This window comes from Haliotis asinina, chromosome 5 (assembly GCF_037392515.1).
Source record: "Haliotis asinina isolate JCU_RB_2024 chromosome 5, JCU_Hal_asi_v2, whole genome shotgun sequence".
Lineage (NCBI taxonomy): Eukaryota > Metazoa > Mollusca > Gastropoda > Lepetellida > Haliotidae > Haliotis > Haliotis asinina.
In genome coordinates, this window is record NC_090284.1 from 38,156,842 (window position 1) to 38,184,321 (window position 27,480).

The following is a 27,480-nucleotide window of genomic DNA, read 5'->3' on the forward strand; positions in this document are numbered from 1 at the left end:
GTGAATGAAACAGGAGTGTCCCACATGTTCTGACATGAGACAAGGTCTGCTAATCTGGAATAATGACCACTCAGCAGGGTGTTGGTGGTGACTAGTAGGCCTGACACTACTGCTAGACACATATTAGATCATCCTGCGCACTAAATGCATTTGTGACAAGAGAGGCGGTACAATGAATTGGGAGAGTACACTTGGCTGCTACAGGTAGCTTGACGATTATGCACGTGCAATACATGCTAACCGTGACATGAAATCAACACCGCTACTGATTAACACCTGTCTCGCTACTGTGTAACACCTGTCTTGCTACTGTTTTACACCTGTCTCAATACTGTTAAACAGATTTCAGTTGTAGTAAAATATTACCAAGTTACGAAAACTAAGGCAAATAGTTCATTCTCAGGCAAGGGAGATAGCATACAATGTTATCATGTATATGGACAAAAATTGTGCAACCAAAGCAGATTCTCTTCTACAAAGTAGCCTTGCTACTGGACTCTCAACAGCAACTTTAAAGCGCATTAAGGCAGAAGGTGGTAGGAGTGCGAGTGGACCTACATTTATCAGTCCCACTAAGTTGCGCAAACCCAAAACTTGCAGTTACAAACTTGATGATTTCAACCAATGTGCAGTCCGTCAATTTGTACAAAGTTTATATGGCGTAAAAAAACAACTACCCACTCTGGATACGATGTATGGTATGGCAATTTGTTGGGATTGTACCTGTTCCCAAATCGAGTGTGCTATAACAATTCATGCGTGAAACGCACGGGGAAAATGAACTTCTCAATATTTATCAGACAACCTGTCTCCCTCTTGTTTCAAGTGGATCGTTCTTTGTCAGGTCGTGGATCATCTTATATGTGTTTACCTGTATGTGAATTGTAACTGGCAAATCAAGGTAACCATGCTGTTTCAGAAATGATTTTAACTCGGAAGTGTAAGTTCGCAACTGTTTCAACACAAAAGCCTTGATGACAGAAATCCAAATATCTGGATATTCAGTTATCTGTATGATTTATGCAAAAACAAATGTGTCCAGATATCCGGGGTCTCACTGTACTCACCTGTCATGCAATCTGGTCCAATCCCAATTTATGCAATCTTCAATTATTTCCATATAAATTCCACATCTTATCCTTTAGATAAGATAGTCTACATTTAATGCAATAATGAATCTACACTTGAGTGACAGTGAAAATTTTATGTCACATCAGCAATATTTCTGCCCTGTTGTGACCACTTACACTCGACACCTAACAATTTTAAGTGGTGAGAAAGATTGTTATATCTAACATGGCCTAATCCTGGTTACACCCTGAATCGCTTTGCAACATGCTCAAATAACACACAACCTAAAAATGAAGCCAATCAGTTGTTTTGGAGACAACAACAAAACAAAACAGTTAGTCTGTTTCATGAAAAGAGTTCATTTATGACCAGTATAATATCTTATTGGGCCAATCCAAAAGGACAATGAACATTCAACTAAATGAATACTTTCACAAGAAATGTACAAAAGTTTCTCATATTTTTTCATATAATGTGTTGCTACATTTTGACACAAAAAAAAAAAGAAAGAAAAGAAAAGAAAAAAAGAGCTTAAATGTCAAGGCAAACCGACTGAGCTTTTCTTTCATTTTTGAAATACTGTTAAGAGTCAGCTTCATTACTTTGTTAACTAAAATGTTCTATTAAAACCAGATTGTGGCTGTAAGTGCCTGTCCCATCAGTACATGTAGCTAGCTCAGTGTTACAACTGGCCACCAAGTATAGCTCAACAATGAAAGCCCGGTACGTAAGTCTCTATATACATCACAGTAACCATATAGCAGGCAGCACTAGGACAACAAGAGTATTATACAGGAGGATACATAGCATAGATTGTGAAAATAACAAAATCAAACTATAATCTATACAAAATACACACTTGAGATTATGTCCGTGATGTACTTGAAGCATCAGAAACTTCAAATCACTTTGCACTATACAACAGAAAGGTCAACATTAATTGCCTTTCATAAATTCATTCATGCTTCTGAATTTTTATAAAAGTGTTTTCTTCCAGGATTGTTTTCTGGGGTTGCACCTGCATTTCCAACCTTGTGTGTTTAATTAAGACACAAGAATATACAATCATTTGAAAAGTGACATTTCTGACTTTATCAAACGTATTGAAAACATGCATGTTATTATGTTAAGTACCGTTTTATGTAATTTGGTGATCTGGAATTTGCTAACACAAAACAATCAACACAAAATCGAGGCATATCAGAACAAACATATTGTAACCATAACGCCAGAGGGTTGCTGAAGGTTGCTTGGCTAATATGAATAAGGATATCTCTGGACATTGAATACTTTTCTGCAACACCATACCCTCATATTTTACAAATCACATCCAACTATCCGACTGGGACATCTCTGTTACAATATCAACAAATGTCCATCTGATCATTATTGCCAACACTGAGACTTCTGCAGATCAATACAACAGAACACATAATAACAGAGAGAATTAATCAAGTTCATAAAGGCCCAAGGGAACCAAAGCATGAATCTGATGAATACTGCCTTGGCTCCATCTGAAATTTGAAGTCAACAGTTACAATCTCTGAGAAACTGATGTGAAAGGAGTGATGTTCCATTGCCATTTTATTCTAAAGAAACTGAATATTTCACCTACAATTAGAAATACAGTTATCACTGAGCCAATGTATGTAAATAAAAGGATCGAGAAAAACTTTCCATGAACAAGAAGAAGTATGCACTGTAGACTTTCAATGACTGTACAAGATCTGTTAGTCTGGCATATTTCATGTGCATATCTGTATAGTTGAAGGAACATGGTAAACAATCAGACTGCCATTCTATTGCAGCTACAAGTGCCATTACTTGAGCATGATGTTAAATATTAAATCAGATATATCCTTGAAACAGATATATCCTTGTTCACAATCTGGGTACTTCAAAACATTGTTTGGTTTCAGTTGATCAGTATCTCAGTTTACCATTGCACAATAATGTTGGAGATGAACTTCAAATGGCACTGGTCTGAAAACACTCACCTCTCTGGTGAACCAAACTAAAGAAAAGTGGAGTATATTTGTAACTTGAGCTGCTTTCCTACAACCTGCTGTGAAAGAAGTACAGGCTGACTTAGGTTTGGGACCTCTAGCATGATTACCTCAGTTATAATATGACATGTCTGCTTTGAAGCAGGACAACCAAATGTCATGCCAACAGTCAAGCCCTTGGTGAAACCCACAAGCACGGGTAGAATACCGTAACACAAGTATGGAAGATGAGACAACAATTTTGACTGACATGAACAACCCATGTAACTTCATGTACTTGTGCAACAGACAGAGGCAGAAACACAAAATGTTGCAACAATCATCCCTCCATGATGTGATGACTTCTGCTTTCACTTCACAATCACAGCCTTGGGCACAAATCCCATGTTCTCATCACATAGCAACTCAAAGGACGACACTTATCAACATGTACAATTGGTTATCAACAAATGTTATTCAAATACCAAAGGAACTAAACAAACTTTTGATATAGATACAAGATATCTCTTCTAAGTACCAGTTACCAATATAAAATCTGTACTGTTAAGTAAATTTTTGGTCTTCAAAGAAGATGCTTACAAAACTCATTTGCAAATAAATCAGTGACTCCAATTTGAACAGAGGCAAATTACTTCAGATCCGGGAGTAATCATGTGTTTTATGTTGTCAAATCATCACGCTAATGCAACATTGTTCAATGCTAATAGCAAATCATGTGTCCCACAACTCAACACCCTATATACAAAGTGAGCAATTTTTATATACACAACATAAGACATACCATTTCAACAATAACCTGGACAACAGTCATCTTTGGATATCATCAATGTAAGTACAAGCAATAGAACAAGCATCGTGTTCTGAGGACAAAGAATAAAGGGAAAAAATCTATGGACACTGACAATGGTAAAAATGGAAGAGTACACCTTGAGGTGATTCCATCAATGCTGAAGCAGGGTTGTGGATTTGCAAGGATTGTCTCGAACCTTTTCAAGATGAAATAAGATGGAAGATTCCACTTTACTGCAATGCTGATGGAGGATATATACATATTTATCTCCTGTTTATAATCTGAAATATCTCGGCAGATACTCTGATAACCATTTATCACTAGGAGTCAATGTGGAGCCAACCACATAACCCAGACTCAAGATATATATCTTGTAAATATATCATGGGCATCAAGAAGTGCCTCCTTCCTGTTTTTCACTTGTCTGAAGACTAGTGTCCAGGTCAAATCCTGTATCAAATATCTTCTTTGCTGAAGAATCAAACGTACATTCATGAAAAAGGGTCACCCTAATCCGGATGCATCTTACATTAACCTGGTAGTTCCTTCTATGACCCAGGCAACCCATCACTACTTTACCCTCATTTTTCATTATTTAACTTACAAACTGGTGGTGATGGTAGGGGATAGTTGTTAGAGGAAACAAAGATTAACTTATTGATGGGATGACTGGTTTGGGTGATTGTCAGTTATGTGAACTTCATGAAGAAATGAAGACAATTACAGATGATGAGCGTGTTAAGTACTGCAGGTACATCAGATGTAGGTAGATACGGTTCCTCCTTATCAAACACCTGGTTGGCGCCAAGTACTGCAAGTACATCAAAAGTAGGTAGATACAACTCTTCTTTACTACCTACCTGGTGGTGCTAAGTACTATATGTACAGCAGTTGCTGGTAGGTACAGCTCTTCTTGAAGACACATTCTTAGATTGAGCTATTAAATATAGGGTACTATATTTCATGCTTGTGCACTCTCTCTCCACAGAAGTGATGGAGTCAGATAGTCCATTGTCTTAAGAACAGGTATTCACTTGTTTCACATGTAACAATTTGTCAGCATTGTAAGCACCTATTGTCAATACTAAATTTCAGTTAGCTACAGGAACCAAATCCAACTTCTCATGGTTACAGTGATATAATTTTGATTGAAACAATTCACCAAGGTCACAATTTGACATCAATAAAAATACTATATGATATTACACTATTTCCAAAATCCCTTTTGATACCATATATTCATGATATTTCAGCACCATTACATATGAAGTTCAGGTGAGTAATGTGAAGTAGAGATAGTGAAGTTGTGAAGTGAACTAGAGATATTGGTGAATCGCTTCAGCCTCAGTTAGACATATGTGACACAATCACTGGTCCCGGCACTTCTACATGAGCAAGGTATGAGCAGAATTCAGTATTTGGTGTTTCAGGTCAGCAGTAGGTAACAAACAATTTCATGAATCTGGGCAGAGCCAGATACTCTCAGCTACTGATGAGCTTTCACGCCCATCTTCCATCATAAACTACATCTCCATTTCATAATGTTGGGCAAACAAGAAACATGTCTAAACAAAAGGTGCTAAGGAAAAAATATAACCTCATCAATTATGTCATCACATTAACTAAAACGTCTGTGTAAACTTCATCTACTGAACTAAAAGTGTAAAAGGATGTACATCAACATAGGAAATGTAATGACTATAGTTCTGAACTAAAAATATATTTGACAGTAATATTATCCAATCAAATGAGTCGGCGCTAATTTCTGCTGGTGGTCATGTGATCCCTTCTTCTTTGGCTGCCTCATGTTTCACTGGATCCCTGCATGGCCCCTGGGTGGGGTGCCAGGTTGTTGTACTGCTGCATACTGCTATACCTCCCAGGATGGTACTGAAAGTCATGTAAACAGAAGTACAGCATATATAACTCGCCACTATCCAAGCCATGCATGTTAGAATGCATACAGCAGCTATGCTGTGGTCAGCTGGTCAAGGAAGGCCACAGAAGGGACAGGTGAGGAAGGACAGCATGGTTATCATGATCATACACAATGAAGAAAACAAAGCCTTTTGTAACAGGTAGGGTAATGATAGAAAATGATGCTCACCATAAACAATCCAAGTACCGACTGTTCCACAGACTGGTCTTACCACAACGCAACAACAGAGTATGACGTCACAGATGACATGACATTACCAGAATAGTCTTTTAGGTGTGATGCCAAAATGGAAACTAATGTTGTCACATTGGAAAAGGTAATCAACAATATGATAAGGTAGTTAAAGATTCATAACAACCCTTCGGGAATTAATTGTGTTATACTGAAAATGTGCTTAGTCTAGGGCACCAAAATTGGTTCTGTCAACCTTAACAATTCATATACTTAATACCTGATCCATTCACTTACTTCAATACACAGTGTCCAATCACACAGTTTCAAGCACCTGCCGGTTACATAAACATATCTGTGCTCTGTTCTACCATGAGGATGTTGTAAAAGAGAAGGTAACTCCTTAACTACTTGGTTGTTCCAAATTCTTAAACACTTTGATATTTCCATCTTTAATGTGCTTAACATTGTTACACATTGTTATCAAGAGTGACAACCAACACCACTGGATAGGATGAGACAGATGAAAAGTGCTCTCTAGGCTGACCACAATAAGTAAGTGATTAACATAGCCTATCCAGGAACCAGATCCATTACCACCATATATGCTCACCTACAACTTGAACATGTCCCAACTTAAAAAGCTCTTGACTAAATGAAGTACATGCATGTGATGACCTCTCCACATGTATATCAGTCAGTGAATAATGTATTGGGGTTTATAGGCAAATGCAGCTACAAGCCGAGTTGGTAGTGTGAAAATCTACTGGTTGAGGCAGAGGTTATCAACATGGTGTTAAAAGAGAGATAGAGAGAGCAGATAAGTAGCTTGCCAGCAATACAAGAGATAAATCAACAGGCTATGTGTGGCAAACTGAATCAATGTTGTTTCATTGGTGATATATAAGATAGGCTTGTTTTTTGTATTTCAATACATTGTTTTTAAAAGCCATCGTCATTTTCAACCAAAGTTTCAAATATCGACCCCAAACCCATGCCACGTTGATAAGCATCAATGAGTACTTCTGTCTGCACAGGCAGAACATGAAACAATGTTTACTGAATGATAGTCATTGCCATACATACATCAAACATGGATGTCACCAATATAGAGATACTTACTGCGGGAGGAGGCGATTCACCCATTGGCAAGTTCAATGTTGCACCAGATTCTTCATTAACACTTCTGAAACAAACAGTTCGTGATAAACATTTCACTGGGATTTGGGAATTTACAGGAATCTACTGAGTGAATCAGAGGTGACAAACCAAGGTCTAATACTATTGTGACAGAGGTATTTGCACTGTGATGTCATAACTGTACACCACTTTGACATCATACGTACGGCATCACATGATATTATTACACAGTGTGTAATAACTTTGTAGAATTATTAAACAGTGATATCTGCAACGGGTGAGTAATAAAATAAGCTGTCAAGTAATTCAGTGTAAAAAGAATAAGTTGTCATGTGACTGAGTGTAATAAAACAAGCTGTTACCTTATTTACTGTAATAAAACAAGTTGTCATGTTATTTAGTGCTGTAAAACAATGATTTTAAATACCCATCTGCATGTTTATCGTCTGTATGTGTACAGTCGAAACCTCATTTATCTGGACGTTTTTGTTTTACTCGAAAATCAGCTGGATAGCGAGACATCCAGTTAACTGGATCAAACAAGCATGTATGTATATCAATAAGTCAATAGTAATAACAGTGAATCATCATAACATATAAGCGTACCAATAATACATGAAAGACAGAACGCAGGTTGTCAGGTTATCTCAAGACGTAATCATGACACATGTGAAGCTTCAGGTGGTAAGTTAGATAAAAAACGTAAATCTGTGACAGTAAGTCACTATTTTGCCAATTGAATATTCGTTTCTTAATTCTAAAGATGCACTTCTTGCCCTGAAAACATATGACATCATGTCCAAGTTATGCTGTCGCAGAAAGTAATATTCTGGACAGGATCACATGACTTGGATCATGTGACAGGCTATTTTTAACATGCATTGCGACAGATAGTTGGGGTCAATTTATAAGTGTTATGTACAGTACAACTACAGTGTAGTTAAAAATAATCCTACATAACATGTGTTTTCGTTACTGATAAGATGTTCTCACATCTCACATCTGCGAGTACAAGTTCTGAATGTAAGTTTCTTTTCACACAAAAATCGTCTGGAAGGCAGGGTTTCCAGACATACAGGGTCCGAGTAAACCTGGTTCGACTGTATATGAAGAAAATGCTAACATCTCAGTCTCTCAGGCAAGTCACAATGCCTGATCACCTGTTGTTCACAAGTCAACACTCTCCAGCACATGATACAAGGAACCAACTCTACCCTGGAATATCATCTACTGCAGTGGTCATAATGACAACAGTAGAGTGTTCCAGAGTAGAGACTGTTATCATATCCACCAAGCAGAGGTCAACAATTAGGCTGCTGTACATAAGCATTAAGAACAAGACAAGCAGACAAATACCTCATGACAAGCTAAAGCAAAAGACATTAAAAATATATTTGATGGAATTGTCCTCAGCTGATTCATTTTTGAAATTATGCATTGTTCTCTTGACATGACGAAGATAAATCTGGTGTCAATGAAGATTTCACAGTTTTCTGTCCCTGATCTCTCATAATCTTGACCAGACAGCTTGATATTATACCTGGGGATATGTGGGCAAGAAACACATCAATGCTGGGTTACATGTGGATTAAACTTAGGTCGGCAAAAACATTCTTCAGTAATACTGTATCACATTACAAGACGTAGTGCTTCAAGGCCAAGAACCGGTCTTCCAGATGAAGTAAATATGACCTAGGGACAAACGTCCTGAGAATGACACTAGGGATTACACAAAGAGTGATAACTTCTCATGATGCTACATGAAGGCTATGAAACTGACCAGTGTTGACGAAATGTAAGCCATTACATTTGTCAACACATACTTGCCCATGTGAGTAAGTCAGATGGATTGTCACCCTAAGTTTGAATGTCTGGGTTTTCAAGTAGAAGGTACAACCATTCCTACTTCCTACTGTCAATTCACAGTTCTTCTAAAAGACTAGATAATAATAATAATAATAATGAGGGTACTTATACTGCGCAATGCTCCATGCCACTTAGGGGCATGCTCAAAGCGCACACAAAACAGTTAAAAATAACATATCAAAAGACACATGAGAAAAAGGGTCGTAAATACAATCTTTGAGAAAGTGACGGTTTGTATCGGCTGAAAAGGTGTGTTTTGAGGTTACGCTTAAAAGCTTGAAGAGATGGAGCTGCACGTAGTTTAAGTGGAAGTGAGTTCCATAGTGCAGTTGCAACAGAAGCAAAAGAGCGAGCACCAAACGTCTTGAGGTTGAATGGTGGAGGATCCAGCAGGTGTTTGTTACTGGATCTGAGGATACGAGCAGGAGTGTAAGAGGTAAGAGGGCGCCATGGAGTTAACATACTGGTAAGTGAAAGTAAGTATCTTGATATCAATTCTTCCATGGATCCGTAACCAGTGCAAGGAATCCAGAATACAATGTATGTCACAGGAGGGCTTAGAGCGGGTAACAAGATGGGCAGCTTTATTTGGAGAGATTGCAGGCACTTTATCTGGGTTTTGGAGGCACGTGTGAGCAGACTGTTGCAATATATAGTCCAATCTTGATAGTATGAGGGAGCAAACAAGCAGAGCCGCGGTATCTTGGGTGAGTTGGTGGCGAATGCTGGATATATTACGGAGATGATAATGAATAGTTTTGCACAGCTGATTTATGTGAATTTCCATGGAGAAACTGTTGTCTAAGTAGACTCCCAGATTTCTCACAGCAGTGGAAAAAGGGATGGAAATTTTCCCAGTCTGAAGATGATCAAAGCAACCGAACAGTATAACCTCTGTTTTACTGTCATTCATTTTCAGCATATTTGATGTCATCCATGACTTGACATTACTGAGGCACAACTCCATGTTGTGTATGGTGGAGGCTTGATTATCCTCAGACAAATCCATTTTGTCAACCAGTTGTGAATCATCAGCATAGAAATGGCTAATGACCTGGTGCTGTGCAATAAGGTGACCCAAGGATTTGGTATACATCGTGAAGAGGGCTGGCCCCAACACAGAACCCTGGGGTACCCTGCTTTTTAGCACTGAAGGAGATGATTGGAGATCACCAATTTGCACATACTGAGACCTGTAGGACAGGTAGGATAGGCACCAGTTTTGAACTTTTCCAGAGATACCAAACTCAGTATGTCGTCGATTCATCAACCTGTCATGGTCAATTGTATCAAAAGCAGACGAAAGGTCCAGCATAACAAGCAAGGCAATGTTGTTGTAGTCGACAGCAGTAATGACTTTGTCCAATACGCAATTCAAAGCTGTTTCTGTACTGTGTGATGCTCTGTACGCAGATTGGTGCTTATCCATTAACTGAAATTTGTTCAGGTGATGAATTAACTGGTGTTTCACAACTTTCTCTAGCACTTTAGACAAAAGAGATAAGTTTGAAACTGGTCTATAGTTTGAATACTGTTCAGAATCTAATGAAGGCTTCTTGATAAGAGGCTTTATCACAGCGGTTTTGAAGCTGGATGGAAAGATGCCAGTTTACAGACTTTTGTTGATAATGCTGGTGATTGTGGGTAGAGGGGTGTCAAGAATTTTCACGAAGAACTTGGTGGGTACAGGATCTAAGGGACAAGAAAATCTTGGAGGACATAATGATCTTCCTAATATCAACATCACAGACAGGAGATAACAGTATCTCTCAGTAGGTTTATCCATACCTTTGATGTAACCCTCACAGCATTAGCAAACTATATGTGTGTGCACCAAAAATGAATGTGAGAGATCAAGGGCATATAATTCTGACAGGTAATCCTGATCAGTGCTGTGCCAGAGATCGGAGCAGAAGAAAATGCAATGTACTGTGTCAAGATTAGAAAAATTCTTTTTATTTTAATGTAAACAAACCATTACCACAGTTGTGCTTATGCAGTATGTGGTTATAAAGCATGTGCACTTGAGTTGCATGTCGAAAACATGAAGGCTCATAGACATATGAATTCATCACACGCTACACACATCGTTAGCTCCACACTCTTAATTTAGGTTTCCCTCTTACATATTAGCTTCACACAAACACACACTATGGCCAGAGTTTTCATACTCACTGAAGATTGTGGACCCAATATCTTACATCAGATCTGACAATTGGACCCTTATCTACATCAGATCACACTCCTGGATCCAACATTCAGATCCAAACTCTAAACCAGACATAATATCTAGATCATATCACCCAACAGGGCTCAATATCTGTTTCAAAGCACCCAAACTGGACCCAAACTGGATCCACATACATATGACTGTACCCAGTATCTACATCCAATCCCCCAACTGGACCCAACATTTACACACTAACACACTATACTCCCATCCCTACACATACAACTGGAACATGCAAGTGGTATGTGTAGTACTATTTGTACAACAACGTTACACACAGAGGACATTTTCCTGACAAGTGCACACATGGAAGAGACTTGACAGTACCATTATTACAAGGGTTGTCTGTGATGAACACACAGACGCAGATCACCTACTTAGACTGATATCATGAGACAATAACAATTTTTGGTATTTCAAGTGTTATGTTAGTAAGACTAGTATATGTCATGCTTAATGAATGTTGAGTATGAGAGATTGACAATATCTTCAAGGTATCAGTCAACTTTTTAATTTTACAACCACACTGGGATGCACATGGCATAGAAAGAGGCACATATTCATACACAACTGCATGTTATACAACTACAGAAAATTGTCCCTGCTTGTAAGCCATAAAAAGCTAGTCACATCATGGTATAATGTTACAGCATACATAGGGCATATTGAAACAAAAGGAAAGAAGAGAAAGTGTTCAACAAAAACATACAAAAAAGACAGAAGGATTGCAGCCAACAGAATATATTTCCAATGATGTCCATCTACACATCAAGCAACAGTTGATTCACCCTTTGTAACCAAACAAGGCATGCAAACATCTTCACTCACTTTGCAGTGGTATCCTCTATCCAAAATGGTCGAGATCCTTGCTCGCTACCTCTAAATCAAAGTTTAACAGATTTGCATGACTGTCAAATTTTGAAATTAAACTAAACTTATCCTGAAATGGTCAAATAAGAAAAACATTCAACTTCAATTATCCAATAAAGAAGCAGTCCTGTCTCATATTATGCATTTAATCCAAGGACTCAGTGCTTCGACCATGCACATTCAAGGGTAGCAGACTTCATGCAGATTTCTTAGCTTTATCTTATGTTTATAGTCAAACTTCATAATTCAAGTTCTTCAAGACTGTCTTTGTTCACTCCCAAACCTGAAACTTTCGCTCACAGTAAGGAACAGGAATGTAAACAAAGCTGTGAACTAACAGAAATAATTATTTCTTTTGTGTAATTTTCTTTTAGACTACTTTTCTCATTACACTTCCAGCAACTTTTCAATAAATGTTACTGCCATTTTCAGACCTTTAGCCACAGCTAAAACAACTGTTACTAATTTTCTGAGGTCATTTTAGCCACCTAGCTAACTTTTTTTACAACATTTGTAGCCCTACAAACTTCTTAAGCCAATGTTTCGAAAATAAGGGCTCTTATCCTCAGTGTAAGCTCCAACAATGATTGTTATAAATATCATGATGTATGACACAGTTATAATGCCAAAGAATCCTAAAATAAACAGTTTGGCAGAATGCAAACAATGCTACGGACTATCAATCAAGCAGATTAACTACTAGAAGGCTCACTGGATAAGCTCTTGATGCTCAGCTGTACTGTTTAAAACAAAGTCACCTCAAATGCCTAAAACAGAAACTGCAGACTACAAGGTCAAAGAAACAGTCCCATAACTTGCCAATAATAATTTGTACATTCAAATGCCACTAATATGCTTGAAACTGCTTCTCAGTCAGGGGCACCATGCTAGACAGTAAATGTAAGAAATAATGTGGGCTTTCACAGCACATGTCCTGAAAAAGATACAAATAACCCAAATCTTCAGGCAAGTTAATCCAGGAGTGGAAATAACTTTAGAATTGCTTCTGTCTACTATACTGGCTGATTTTCTTCTTGATTTTTAAATAAGCAACATGATTAACAACGGAAAGTCAACTGGACACCAGTGCAGCATCATGTACAAATCTGCTTGCCTTCCATAAAGAAAACAATGGACTGGACCTGAGGTAATGGGTTATTTCCACCCCTGTAACCAAACAGTTGCCCTTTAGAAAATTTGATGTAACTATACAATGGATTCAACAAGCTGTATAGAGCTGCTGCTGAATTATGATACTAGCCAATATGTACAGCGTTTATTCCTACTCACACGCTTCGCCGGCTGAGGCTGGGGACACTGTTTCCTCCCTCCCTCTCATAACTCCGCATCGTGCCGTAGCTCTCATATGGTGGGGGGCGTGGCAGGAATGGATCAGTATCATCCACCGGATAGTAGCCACGCCTACACACAATATAGCCCTGATCACTTGAATGTCATGTTATCACACTAAAGAAATCGAAGATAGAAATGTTAAACCCATAATTATATCACTTTAACTAAAGGTTCAATGATGAACACTTTGACTATGAAATGAACATTTACACTACAAAATCAGCATTTACAAACACAAGAAAACTGTACAAATATTTTAGGTAATTATGCTTCATGTCCATGACTTTGGATTTATTCCTGGTCCACTTGTACACAGCAATCTTAGAACCACTACTGTTCAGAGCAACTTCTGTTAACACTACACTCACCCAACTAACTGTGGCTTGTGACAAGACATCTGAGTGTACAAATCAGATCAGTCTAAGTAAACTTAAGTCTCATTGTATTTCGTTACATTCCACCACAGAGTCTAAATAAACCTAGTAGAAGGTCGCGTCAGGTAACCTTTGAGTGACCAATGACAGTCCAATCAAACGCGAGACAGTTAAATAGGTTTAACCAATCAGAAAACAGCTACTGTTTAGGGATCGGAAGGACTTTCAAAATATTCAGGTCACTGACACAGATCTCTCTACATACAAAAATCTGCACATAACACAGTTATTTGACCTGCAGTAAATACATTTTGAGTTTTCTGTTGACATGGTTACCATTTGCTAATATTTCCACAAGATAACATCCTTGAATATTGCCAAAAACACTATTTTCAGCCACTGTTTAGTCACCGTTGGCATGGTTGTACGTACGCCGTGTGTATCACCCGGAAGTGAGTGTACACTAAATAGCATTCGGAATCATTCGTTTACGAACTTTTTCGAGATGAAAAGTTCAAAAGGAATGTGCACTTACACGATTTGGTAAGCTCTGTTCTGACTGGTCAATCTCAAAGGTTACCTGAGGTGACCTTCCATAAGGTTTCGTTAAGACTCAGCAGTGGAGTCTAACGAAAAGTGCTGAGGATAAGTTTGCTTAGACTGAAAATCAGATACATCATATTTATGAATTATTTACACTTTTGCTCCTTGAAATTCTTAGATAAAACAGGATTGTTTACACTCGGGTCTCAGATTATTGACGGTAAAAGTGCTTTGCAGAATGTGGGCCCAGATCAACAGATGTATCAAACGTATTGGAGACACATCTATCAAAAGTTGCTCCATTAATTCTCAGAAAATCAGTGCAATGTATATCCTCAAGATGATATGGAGGAAACCACCTACTAACCTTTTACCAAAGTGTGGCCATGTGCGCGATGCAAATGCTATGGCAAACGTGACAGTGAGCCCCACAATCAGAGACATCAAGCACATGAATGCCAAACCAATCCTGAAAACAAAACATACACTTAAACCACAAGTATGAGACTACAGTGCATCACACATAAACACATGTGGTTGCTTTCATCGCTGTTTAACGCAACACATCAATATTCTTGCTATATGACAAAGTGATAGATATGTTGAGCATCAATCTGCATGATTGGGACATGATGGCATGTGGCCTCTTTCTTTAAAGAGATCAAATTTAAACACAATGCCTATGTCAATAGATCTTGAACAAAGATTTCCTTCTATGACCTTCCATGGCAAACAAGAATGTCATCAGGCAAAAATTACATTGAAAGCTAAATGTAATAACACAACAATCCGTGAAGATCCGGGATGGAACTGATCTTCCTTAACCCATGCTTGTAGTAAGAGGCAACGCATAGGACCTGATCTTCATACTGAAAACCCATGCTCGTAGTAAAAGGCAACTCATAGGAACTGATCTTCAGTAATCCATGCACGTTGTAAGAGGCAACTCACAGTAACTGATCTTCAGTAACCCATGCTCGTCGTAAGAAGCAATTCATAGGAACTGATCTTCAGTAACCCATGCTCGTAGTAAGAGGCAACTCATAGGATCTGATCTTCAGTAACCCATGCTCGTAGTAAGAAGCAATTCATAGGGACTGATCTTCAGTAACCCATGCTCGTAGTAAGAAGCAATTCATAGGGACTGATCTTCAGTAATCCATGCTTGTAGTAAGAGCCAACTCATAGGATCGCCTGGTCAGACTCACTGAGTTGGTTGGCACGTCATCATATCCCATATTCGAAGATGAATGATCATGCTGTTGATCACTGGAAAGTCTGGTCCTGACATGATTATGTCGAGACCACCACCATATAGCTGGAATATTGCTGAGCGTGTCATAAAACTAAATTCAATCAGACAGTCAATGAATGATTGCATCAATCAATCAATCAATAACACACCAACTCCAAATTCTGCAACAATACCACAAAAATCTTACAAATATATGTAAACACAGTAGCATCATGAGCATAAAGATATAATGCTCAATTTGTTGACAGTAATAACTAACAATCAGATTCACTTAATAGTGTATCAATTAGAAAACCATTTTATTTGACACACTAGTAAGACAACTCAAGACTTTAAACTGTCTGAGAAACAGTCTGCACCAGGATGTACAGTGGTTGAAAGATAGAGAGTTGGAGGCAGTCTGTACTCACATTGCTTTGTCACAGATGCCATTGACAGATTTCACGTAGTTGTTGTGGATATGCTCGCAGTTAACAACGTCATTCAGTGCCGTCAGGTTACTCACAACATACTTCAGCTCCTGACGCAGGTAGGCAACCGGCTTGCGAATCTAGCAAAAGATATACAGGGGAGAAATAAGTCAGTGACTGAGTGGTAGGTGTGATTTTGGTAGGTGAGTGTGTGAATGAATGCCACTTTCAACCAATTGAAGTGTACTTCCGCCTTGTCAACTGGTCAACATAATGAAAAGTTTCAAGAACCTGAGGTTGTAGAAACAATATTATCACAAGGACATTGTCACTGAATTAAACGTTATGATCAGCAGATCCTAGCCCATCTAATTTGCTGAACATGCCACACTGAGCTCCTGAGCACTGAGACAGACTTGAAAATAATAAACCAGACTGACACAAAAAATAATTACTTATGACATTACCTTATTCGAAATGTTGTACGGCTTGGCAAGGGCAACAGTCTTGTTGAGCGCTGATGTGGCCTGGGCAACAGCTTCATTGGCTTTGACAATGCTCTAAAGTGACAAAACAGATTTATAGATTGATGTATATGAACTATCAACACTACTATTATGAACTCTTTAGCTGAATAACACAGACTTTAACCATTCCTTACCTCAGTGAATGGCTTGGTGTTATCTGTACAAGTCAAGTATGCTTGAAGCACATCTAAAATGGAAGATAAAACAAGCATTACCAAACTGCTGGAATGAACTGTATATTGTTTATTTTTTGTCATAGGAATGTTGGATTATTATCATAGCAAATCTGGCATCAAACCCCTTACATCAATTGCGGTACACATATAAGGGGGTCCAACTCTGCACAGCAAAATGCCATGCCTTGGATGTCAAACAGATTCAGCATTTGCAGGGATAAAGAACTACAGAAACAACAGTTGAAAGACTTGAAATTATGAAAAGACAGATTGTCACTTGGGCTATGACCACAGGAGTTTTACAGCTCAAGAATGATTTAATCATGAATATTTATGCAGCAATGGTCTGATCCAGATCCCTTGCCTAGAATAAATTAACTTCTCTACATATTACCCTCTTCACACTCAGCTTGTATTTACCTTTCTTGACAGTACCAGATACTGTCCTTCGCACAAATAAGTCAGGATCAGAGCATAGATCTCCAGTGGCCTGAAACAGATAACAGCTTACAGGGTACTAGAAAAATGTTATGATTCACCTATATATTGACACATCAAACATAAATCATACCGATATGTTTTACTATGCACTGATTTTCAAATGCAACAGATACTCAGGTGTGTCATAACCCAGTAACAGCCCAGACTAGCACAACCTTACTTTCAGTCATTTAACAAAATGCTGAATTAACCAGTCAAGGAAGTGTTTGCTAGCACAACCTCCTGTTAGTGTTAGCCCTGAGTGAATGAGTGAGTACCTTAATATTTAGACTGCCAGCAACTGTTAGCCTTGGAATTATCAACAGGACGAACTAAGCATGTTCATACAAATCTAATGAAACTGAGCACAAAACATACAGCAAAATAGCTTTGTTTTGATCAAGAATAACTACAGGAAAATATGTACAAAGTATACAGAAAGTGACCTTTTAATTTCTTTTGTGATAATGTTTCTGAAGTTATGAGTCATTGACCCCGTAAACTACCACAGGGATAATAAACAAAAGAAAACTCAGTGAAACACAGGCGTTGCTATAAGTTCCATGAAACCCTCCTTACCATTGAAACACCTATGTAGAATCCAGAAGCTCCCCACATGAAAATAAGGCAACAAAGACTGCCTACAGCTGCTCTGTAAAAGAATCACCAATAACGTGAGGTCCTGTGACCACAGAATATGAGTCTCACCCTTGAGATGACAAAACCACATGGATGATCAATTTCTTTATTTGAACAATGGTTGTAGATTCTTATACCATTTTCAAGTACATACAGCATAAGAATCTATACCAAAATGTTGCCATGGTTATAACAAAGCTGATCCATAAATAGTTCTCCCCTTCTACAAGTCTTCCAACAGCCATTTAAAAACTCTACTGATAATTGGTATTGCTATAAAAAACTGTTCAGCATCATGACATAATGCATCATGGAATTATTGTAGATATTATTGCATATTTCAATCTCACATCTGAAATATTTCGCATTATTTTAATCTGACAATCTTCAAAGTAATGAAACAATAAAATGAAAAGCATAATCATACATACGTCACAAGAACACACTTGGATGACTTTGCAATGCCAATAAGGAACAACAGATTCAGGAATACAAATACTGTATTGAGAATCAATGTTGCAAGCCATCTGAAATTGAAATATAGATAGAGTACTGTGACAATGCAATACTGAAAACAACAAAATGTCAACAAATCAAATATTCTGAACAGTTGTTATCACTTTTCATCTGATCTTGGTAGTGATTTTATTCAAACTCATTAATTCAGATCCAAACTAACCCTCCTAGAGTAACAGAGCCTCCCTTCCAAGGTCCTTCAAGTAAAAGTGTCAAACCCAACCAACATTCCTTACACAAAACAGGTTACACAAACCCAAGAGTCAAACAGTATCAGAACTTTACGAGAAGTCTAGGGAACATCCCAGCCATATTAGCAATGGCCTGCACACACGGTTTTTTGGTGTATCAATCGTTCTTACAACAACATCGCACTGTCCCTACCCTCAATCATATCCATGTGTGTCTTGGGTTTTTTTCTATCTTTCGATCACATATTACCATGTGGAGTTATTTTAAAAGAAGAAAGAAATAAATAACCAGTTTGAATGTATAGGTAAGGGACCTTGAAGGATCTGATTTTCCTTTCCATAAGAAATCTGTTCTGTATCCCCAAGAAAGGATACTCAATGAAAGAAGCCCCTCTGAATTCAGAATGTTTCTTCCATGTGAAAATATCATAATCACTAGTAAACTTACTACCCACCTGTAAAATTCTATGAGGTCAATCTCCTGTTTGATGACATGAAGATCAAAGCCACCTGTGTCATTTTGTAAAACCTTTATGTCTGTGCGGAATTCAGCTGATTTGTCAATAATGCTTTGAATGAGGTTGTGAATGGAATGTGAAACTGTCTGGTTTCCGATAGTGTCAGTGACATTCTCTAAAGCCTGCACACCTCGCTTGGAGATCTGGTCAGCCAGCCTGTCCAGCACAGTCAGCTGAAACACAAGTCAACAGATGAGTACAAGAGTGCCTCACACCATAGCCTCTCACATAGGGCTGAGTATTGGCATACTTATTGTATTGCAATATATTGCTATTCAAGTTCCCATATTGCAATATGTGTTGCGATACATAGGGACCTTGCGTGTTTGACAGTGAGTGACACTAATTGTGCATGCCAATCCTTTTTTCTATATTATAAATCTCTAAGCATATAAGTTATGGTTCTGATAACAGAAATGGTAAAATTTGGTTGCAGTCATGGATTCTTTTTATAGCATTACGATATGCAGTTGTGTCACTGAATAATGAAGGAAAACATCTGATGTGAATGAAAGTATGAGTAGATTTTTACTTAAACCGTAACGATAATCACAAAAAATGCATATATGTTCTTTACCTAATATACCGGTTCTCAGAAAAAATATTACAATATATATTGTTTCAGAAGTGTATTGTGATATACCAGTATACCGGTAATAGTGTGCAACCCTACTCTCAAGTATCTTTACTACATACTGTTTCCTGGTTTAAGCATACTTGATGATCTCCTGGGGATACATTAAGATAAATCTCCAATTACTGTGCTGTTGTATCTCCCTTGATTCAAGAGCTCAATGATTTTATTACCCCCTTGGATGGCGTTTTATCCAATCAGGTGTCTATGCTGGGAAGTTGAGCATACCAATCACTTTTGCTTCTTATCTAACCGATCAAACTTGGCGACACAAATGATGCAGAGGTACTATGAAAGTGGTAGGAGTGGTAGATTTCTGCACTGCAAACACACCTTTGTGGATTATATTTGTTGACAGTGGCAACCTTGATTGTAACGGTGGATTAGATGATTAAGCGCAGTAGTTGGAACAGTGACACAAATGCACGTGAGGTACATGAGAAGTGTTAACTTAGACCAACCCTACTTGTTCTCGGTGTTTTATTTAATGTGCATACCGCCTTATAATACAAACAAATAAATCGATTCGAAACTATGATCTTTTGTTATATAACTTTTTATCCTTAGTCCCCAAAAGTCTGGGATTCATAAGATCAATTAACATGGTAAAATTATGAGGATTAGTAATCTTAATTTCACTCTACTTGATTTACTTTTTTGTTAAAAATTCACTGGTACGTTTTCACTGCAAACAGGCTATATGTCCTTCTTTGTGAATGACAGAGTAACACATGAATCCCTTGAAGAGGACGTAAAGTTCACTCACCCATGAATTGCCTCCCTTGAACAAAGACTTGCCATGCTTGTCACTCTCTCCTGATTAAGCCCTTGCACCTGGGTTACTTAAAAAATTAGATATTTGTCCTTGTCCTAACTGATGCCTATTATGCTTCCAGAACTCGACGGAAACAGTGGTGGGTCAGGCCACAAGAAATCATCAGCTGTCAATTGATACGTCCTGTATCTCCCCTTCACTCCCCTTAGTCTGGGCTCTCATCCAAAATGATATTGACATTCTTGAGACTTTTACAGTCCTCTCTGTTGACAAGGGGATGAACAGACGCTTCAATTTTTTTTCTCCTTGTTTTAGTCTTTTGAAGACATATCTTCAGGGCTCTGACAGGACACAAAGATAAGTCTCGGGTGTCCTCTGGCCCAAGGGTCAAAGACAGCGCTGGGATGTGGAACTGTTGGTACAGTTTCCAAGTAATTGATTCCTTGCAGTGAAGTACCACAATCTCCCATGTTGAACCTAGTTCGTCCAGAGTCCTGCACATATATCTCTGACATCCTTGCCGCCGTAGCTAGGGCCAGGGGGAGGAGAGTGCGAGTATTTCGAAGGTTGTCTGCTCTATTGGTTCATAGGCATAACTTGTGAGATGCTTTAGAACTATGTTCAGGTCCCAGGCTGGCGCTCTGAATTGCTTCTGCTAGTCCTCAGCTTGTAGCAGCATGGTAGAGCAAGTAGTTCTAGCATTTCGTAAGCTTGATGCCTGTGTTCATTGTGATGACTGAACTGATAGCTGCCAGGTATGTAGATAGTTTCAGAACCTTTTAATTGACCCCAGTCTAAGTAAACTTATCCTCAGTACTTTTCGTTACACTTCACTACTGAGTCTAACAAAACCTTATGGGAGGTTATGTCAGGTAACCTTTGAGATTGACCAATCAGAACACAGCTTACCAAATCGCGAAAGTCGACATTCGCACATAGCTTTTGAACTTTTTATCTCGAAACGGTTCGTACCCGAATGATTCCGAATGCTATTTAACGTCCGATCGCTTCCCGGTGATGCACACGGCATGTGCCCAACCATGACAACGGTGAGTAAACAGTCGCTGAAAATAGTATTTTTGGCAATATTCAAGGATGTCATCTTGTAGAAATATTAGCGAATGGTAACCATGTCAACAGAAACTCCAAAGCATATATACTGCAGGTCAAATAACTGTGTTGTGTGAGGATATTTGTTTGTGGAGAGATCTGTGTCAGTGACCTGAATATTTTGAAAGTCCCTCCGATCCCTAAATAGTAGCCATTGTCTGATTGGTTAAATCTATTTAACCGTCTCGTGTTTGATTGGACGGCCATTGGTCCCTCAAACGTTACCTGACAACATCTAAGGTGATATAATATTCTGCAACTTGAGTTGCTTTCACTGTCAGTTGCCCAGGCTTGAGGATCTGGTATTGGTGAGACAAATGTGTGTTGAAGTTTGTTGAACCTTGTGGTAAACAGGTGTTTGAAGGTTGATCCTATTTTCATGATGATGAGCTGGAATGCCTCTGGATGGAGCATCCGTTCCGTGGTGATGGATTTAGTGGGTGAGATAGAGCGTCCACTCCATGTTCTAAGCTCACAGGATTTGAAAAGCTTTTAAGCAGAAGTTTAACTAGTCTACAATGTTGAACAAACTAGAGGGTGAGCTGAAGTAGACTTGGTGATTTATGTAGAATTCCACTGTTGAGTTGTCTGTGAGAACTGTTAGTATTCGGTTGATCAGTGAGCTGGACCAGTGTTTTATGGCATTGATCACAGAATTTATTTCCATTTGGCTGATGTGCAAATGTTACTTCTGTTTCTACCACTTAATTGTCGAGATGTGTTCCCCATCCTTGTAGTGATGCATCTACATGGAGGTGCATGTCGAAAACCAGCTCATCTGAATAGGTCAATCCCCAGACATTCAACTTGTGAGTCAGCCCACAGGCAAATTGTAGCGCAAATGGGGTTGCACAAAATGGAGAATATCACAAGTCTTCTTATATGTGTGAGCGAAGAAAGCAAAGGTTGGCAACATACTTTCCTCGCTTCGGGTCAATAAATATTTTTCAGAATTCCAACCCCATATTTAATAATTATTCATATGAAATATGTTTTATTCAACTTTCTAAGCGCCTCTCCAGGTATTCCGATCGTTCTTCGCCTCCATTACCCCTGCCAGCTTCCGGCTGAATGGAGTGACAGAACAAGAATAAGCAGAAATAAAAATGAAATACCATATTTCCTATTTTTATCATGAACCTGTTGGAGTTAATTTGTCTTATCTGTCGTTGCTATTGTTAGAATTGTTGTAACACTTATTCTATGTAACACATATTCTACATATAAAAAACTTATTTTGAAATGAAAAATATTTTCTGACCGAAGCGAGGAAAGTAGGTTTGCCAACCTTTGCTCGCTTCGCTCTCATGTAATAAGACTTGTCATTTTCTCTATGCTGCGCAACCCATTTGCGCTACGGCTTGTCTGTGGTCCACCATAAAAGGTACATCTTGAGACTGTCTGGTAGAGATCGGATGCATGCTGTCCAGGTGTCTTGCCAGGGAACGCTGCAGCAGACGTAATTGTAGTCTTCCTCTGTGAGTCAAGTCTTGCACTGAGGTGAGTAGACCAAGGAAACATTGCCATCTTCGCAGTAGTAACGGAGAGATCACTGCTTCTGGAATCATGGCTTGAATCATGACCCAACGATCTTCTGGGACCACAATACAATTCTGTGTCATGATGAAGCTTATTCCAAGAAACTGAAGATCTTGCTTTGGTTCCAACTCTGATGCCATCAAGTTTACAAGCCATGCCCAGTTGTGTGAGCAGTTTGATGGTGAAGTCTAGCTGCTGTCTGAATTGACTGGCTTCTTGAAGAACTTTTATCCTGTCATCCAGGTAAAAGGCACTGTGTAGACTTTAACGATGTAAATAAAACTATTTACACTTGATACAGGAATTGCTGATAACCTTCAAATCACCATCCAGGTCAGGCACTCTCATGAAGGGGTCCAAGTGATGCAGAGAGAGAAGTTCTTAGTTTTGAACGATGATACACGTTGATTCTGGTACCGGGTCACTTTCTTGAACACTGTACGGAGGTTTGCCAAGTCTAAGCAGTTAGTGATCCAAGATGTGACCTCTGCTTCTGAGAAGACATAGTCGCCCTCTACATCCATGTAGTGAGTGAGTTTAGTTTTACGACACACTCAGCAATATTCCAGCTATATGGTGGCGGTCTGTAAATAATCCAGTCTGGACCAGACAATCCAGTGGTCAACAACATGTGCATCGATCTGCGCAATTGGGAACGGATGACATGTGTCAACCAAGTCAGCAAGCCTGAACACCCAATCCCGTTAGTCACCTCTTACGACAAGCATAGTCGCCTACAGTCCGTGTAAATTCCCTCAGTTCCATGTCCACTGAACTGTGTCTCTGCAAACCTTCCTCTTGTGAACCTTCCCTTCGTAAACCTTCCCTTCACAAATGTTCCTCCTTCTCCTAATGTCTGTGGGAGATGCAGGATTTTGATGTTGAGCCAGGAGAAAGAGAATCAAAGAGGATTCCCACAACCTTCTTGAACACTGCGGGTTTGCTGACGTGATTTCATAAATAATATAAACAGAAATAAACAACATATCGGGACCCCAAGTTACCTCCATCTGTCTCGGACAATGAAGAGGAGAGTGACAAGTATGGCATGACGCGACTGTTTGGGTGGGAAAGGGTTCAATTGAGGTTACTCGTGGGTAAATGAGCTTTTATATTCTCTTCATTCGCTCAAGCATGGGTCAGGATAAGGAAAAATTTAGTGTAGCTGACAGAAAATGGATACATAGATACACAAAATATTTTGTCTCGCTGAAATTGTTTGTTGCAGCTGGATGATGACATGTCAACAAACTTTTTTTGCTGTGGAAATAGCAAGATTGCATGACCCACATAGGTTAAGTGTCAAATTGTTCCGTGCATAAAATCTATCCATCAGTACCCAAATATTGTACATTCATAGAACCTGCATTTAAAATGACCTAATGCCGGAATGTATATCTTTTGGTAAAGTAAGTTTTAGATTCTATATTTTCCATGCTCACTGTATAAGAGTTCATCTTGTTATAGCATTGGGTATATGTTAACTAAACCACTCGTAGATTGCAGAGAAAAGTGTGATTGGTATTTCTGGCTTCTGGTATACAAGGCATACACATACTTGAGGAGATTGTGACTCACTGTGTGTTTAGCATTCTGCAGCGTCTGGTTAGTATCTGCCAGTGAATCAGCAAGGTCATCTACACCATCATGTGTCTCCTCGTTACCATAGAAACCAAATGCTAGCGCAGCACTGTAAGCAGATTATAAGGATTCATAAGTCCATAAGTCCAATCTTCATTTGGACACTTTTAGATTTTCTCTGGTACCAAAAAAATTCCAGTTCCAAAGAAAAATTACATTCACTATTGACTAATTGCATGTAAGCAGTTTCACAGAATTTGTTCAGTTTCAAAGTATTAATTCAAATGTTGATATACAAGTGAATATTTTCTTCAGTTGATAAAAATTCTATCATATTTTCTTTTCTTCTAACTTTGCCTCTGAAGTTCTTCTTTATTCTGATGTTATGTCAACATACCATCCGAGGGTGACCATAACACCAATGAAGACCTTCAGACAGCCTGTCTTACGTCGCTTCTTAGGTTTGTCTTTGCAGCACTGGACTACATAGTAACAAGAGAACAAGAGCAAGGAGATCAAACACCACAACACTGGTAGGGCTGCAAAAAATATCAGCGCCTGAAACAGAAAAAAATGTGAAATCTAGATCAATGTAATCCTTGATTATCCAATGAATTAAATCTTCATTATACATGTATTAGAGTAAACATCCATTCACCACCATGGCTACAGAAGCTAAATCATAGTAAATGACCATGACTGTTTGTTTTATTATTCACAAGCATAGAAATGAAGAAATCTTCGAAACGCAACTTTACCGATGTCTACATTTAAAAATTTCAGATACGACAGAATCCTTGAAACAATTCATCATGTTATTAAACAACCAACAGCTTGAAAGTGTGTTTAGAAATGGGGAGGGAGTGCCTTGTGCTTTTATCCAAGACAGCGTGCAGAACAGTCAAGGTGAGTACAAGAAATGTGTCCTCTTGCTTTAATCGTGTTTAATTTATATGCTATATTTATTGGTGTGTCACTTATCACGTGGATCCTTCAAACTGATAGATAAGGCTGCATAACACATATCAAATGTTTCTCAGGCATATATATTTTTCAAAAGTGACAAGGGAGATAGGACTTTTTAAAATTGTTTGATAGAAAAACGTGACGAGTGAGGAATAATTCTTTTTCTCTCAGAAATTCAGCTTGTGACATTTAGCACATGGTAATGACTCAATGAGTTGTTGATTATGTCACACTCATTCTTACTGACACTCATTCTTATAGTGGACAAATGGATGATCAAGACGCTGCCAATCAAAAACCATTTCTTAAACGGCAATAATATATTGTTACACACAAAATGCAAGTGACGTGCAAATGCCTGAAAAACATTTCACCCTTTTCATTTAGCCTTTGTATAAGAGTATATTTTCATGCTATCATAATTTGGATGTTATGAGCTCTAAACATGAAGCATAAATATGTACAAGCTTAGTTCACACACACACTGATCATAAATTGGAAACTAAGTCACAATAAAATTAAAGCACTTAGAACTAATTAAAGAACATAAACTAATTAGAGAACATTAGCTAATCTTCTCTGAAGACTAACATTTAGCAAACCAAACTAGTGTTAGTCTTTGAATAATATTTAAATCCACAAACAATTATGGTTGTAGTAAAGTTCAAGCTAGTCCAGTCAAATGAGCATATATCACCATGACCTCTTATGCTACCACTATTCATGAAATTATTATATGAAACATTTTTCCTAACTATATAATCCATGAATAATATACCTAAAAAGCATTCACTTCTGCATACATTTTATGACAACCAGTAATGTCTACAGACAATAACTGACACTTTGTAACACTTAATCTGCTCAGTAACATCACCCAATTACCAAAGACTTAGGAAGCACTTTAAACTAGTGTGCCAGTGAACACTAAAGAGCTTTGGATAAGTAACTGTAATTGCACCAGATAAGCACAGGCTAAAAACAGAGGTTGAGCATTTATGCTTGACTAAATAGTTCTATTTATCATGTTCATACACAGAACCGTTTAGTAAACTGATGATTATGATTATGATTCTGGGATAATTTACCACTGAAAATGTGTTGGGTCATAACATTCATGCTGCATCGATTGTGGGAATTGTGTTTTGTTTCCGATCTTTTCGTTTGGTTTCTTCTATGTCTCAGTCTCAGTCCCATGATGATCGCCTCTTACAACGAGCATGTTTTACTGAAAACCAATTCTAACCCAGATCTTCATGAGTTGTTTGTAATCAGTGTAGGTACTTCTACTGAAAATGTGTACATTTTCTATAGTTTGGTTACACTGCTGGTTTTCGCTGGCAGGTATGTTAATACTGATCGGGTGTCATTCATTTAGATATTTACGAAGCCGAAAGACATTTTCTATTTGTTCACAAATCAGGTGATCAGGAATACCAGCTAGCGTTTCTCAAACAAAATAACAAATTGTACGTATCTTCCTGTAACTATACAACTACACAAAATCCACACTTAATCGAAGATCGCAGTCCTTACCTCTCTATATGTTGGTCTTTCAGGGTCGAAAGTCGAGTTTGTATATTGAAATGTCAAATCTATGTGTGGGAACGAGTGAAAAAAGTCCACTAGCCACGTCTGATGATACTGAACTGTTGACATGTTGAATAACCTCTAAGCCGTGGTTATGACACGGGGCCTGGTGGTTACAATGAAGCTTGCACTGCTTGCAAAGAGCTGATTACAAATGATATAAACAGATGCTGTCAGGTGCCCTCTCCGCCATATTCATCACGTGAGCTCCGCATTAAAT

The 27,480-nt window shown here is 38.4% G+C and overlaps 1 protein-coding gene across 3 annotated transcripts; it reads right to left on the bottom strand.

The window, feature by feature from the left end:
- Window positions 1-3,817: 3,817 nt before the first annotated feature.
- LOC137284337 (protein tweety homolog 1-B-like) lies at window positions 3,818-27,476 on the bottom strand. 3 transcript variants are annotated; one of them, XM_067816106.1, is made up of 15 exons: window positions 27,207-27,476; window positions 25,102-25,262; window positions 24,702-24,813; window positions 19,003-19,238; window positions 18,272-18,367; window positions 17,781-17,853; window positions 17,142-17,211; window positions 16,680-16,732; window positions 16,486-16,578; window positions 16,019-16,158; window positions 14,721-14,822; window positions 13,374-13,505; window positions 12,042-12,092; window positions 7,100-7,163; window positions 3,818-5,757 (listed from the first exon to the last, which is right to left on the bottom strand). In XM_067816106.1, exons 1-15 carry the CDS (start codon window positions 27,327-27,329, stop codon window positions 5,671-5,673), a joined length of 1,593 nt encoding a protein of 530 aa, XP_067672207.1. In that variant the 5' UTR covers window positions 27,330-27,476; the 3' UTR covers window positions 3,818-5,670. The 3 variants fall into 3 exon arrangements, with proteins under 3 accessions (XP_067672207.1, XP_067672209.1, XP_067672208.1); XM_067816108.1 differs by lacking the exon at window positions 12,042-12,092 and having other exon boundaries at window positions 5,582-5,757; window positions 7,100-7,160; XM_067816107.1 differs by lacking the exon at window positions 12,042-12,092 and having other exon boundaries at window positions 5,582-5,757.
- Window positions 27,477-27,480: the final 4 nt, after the last annotated feature.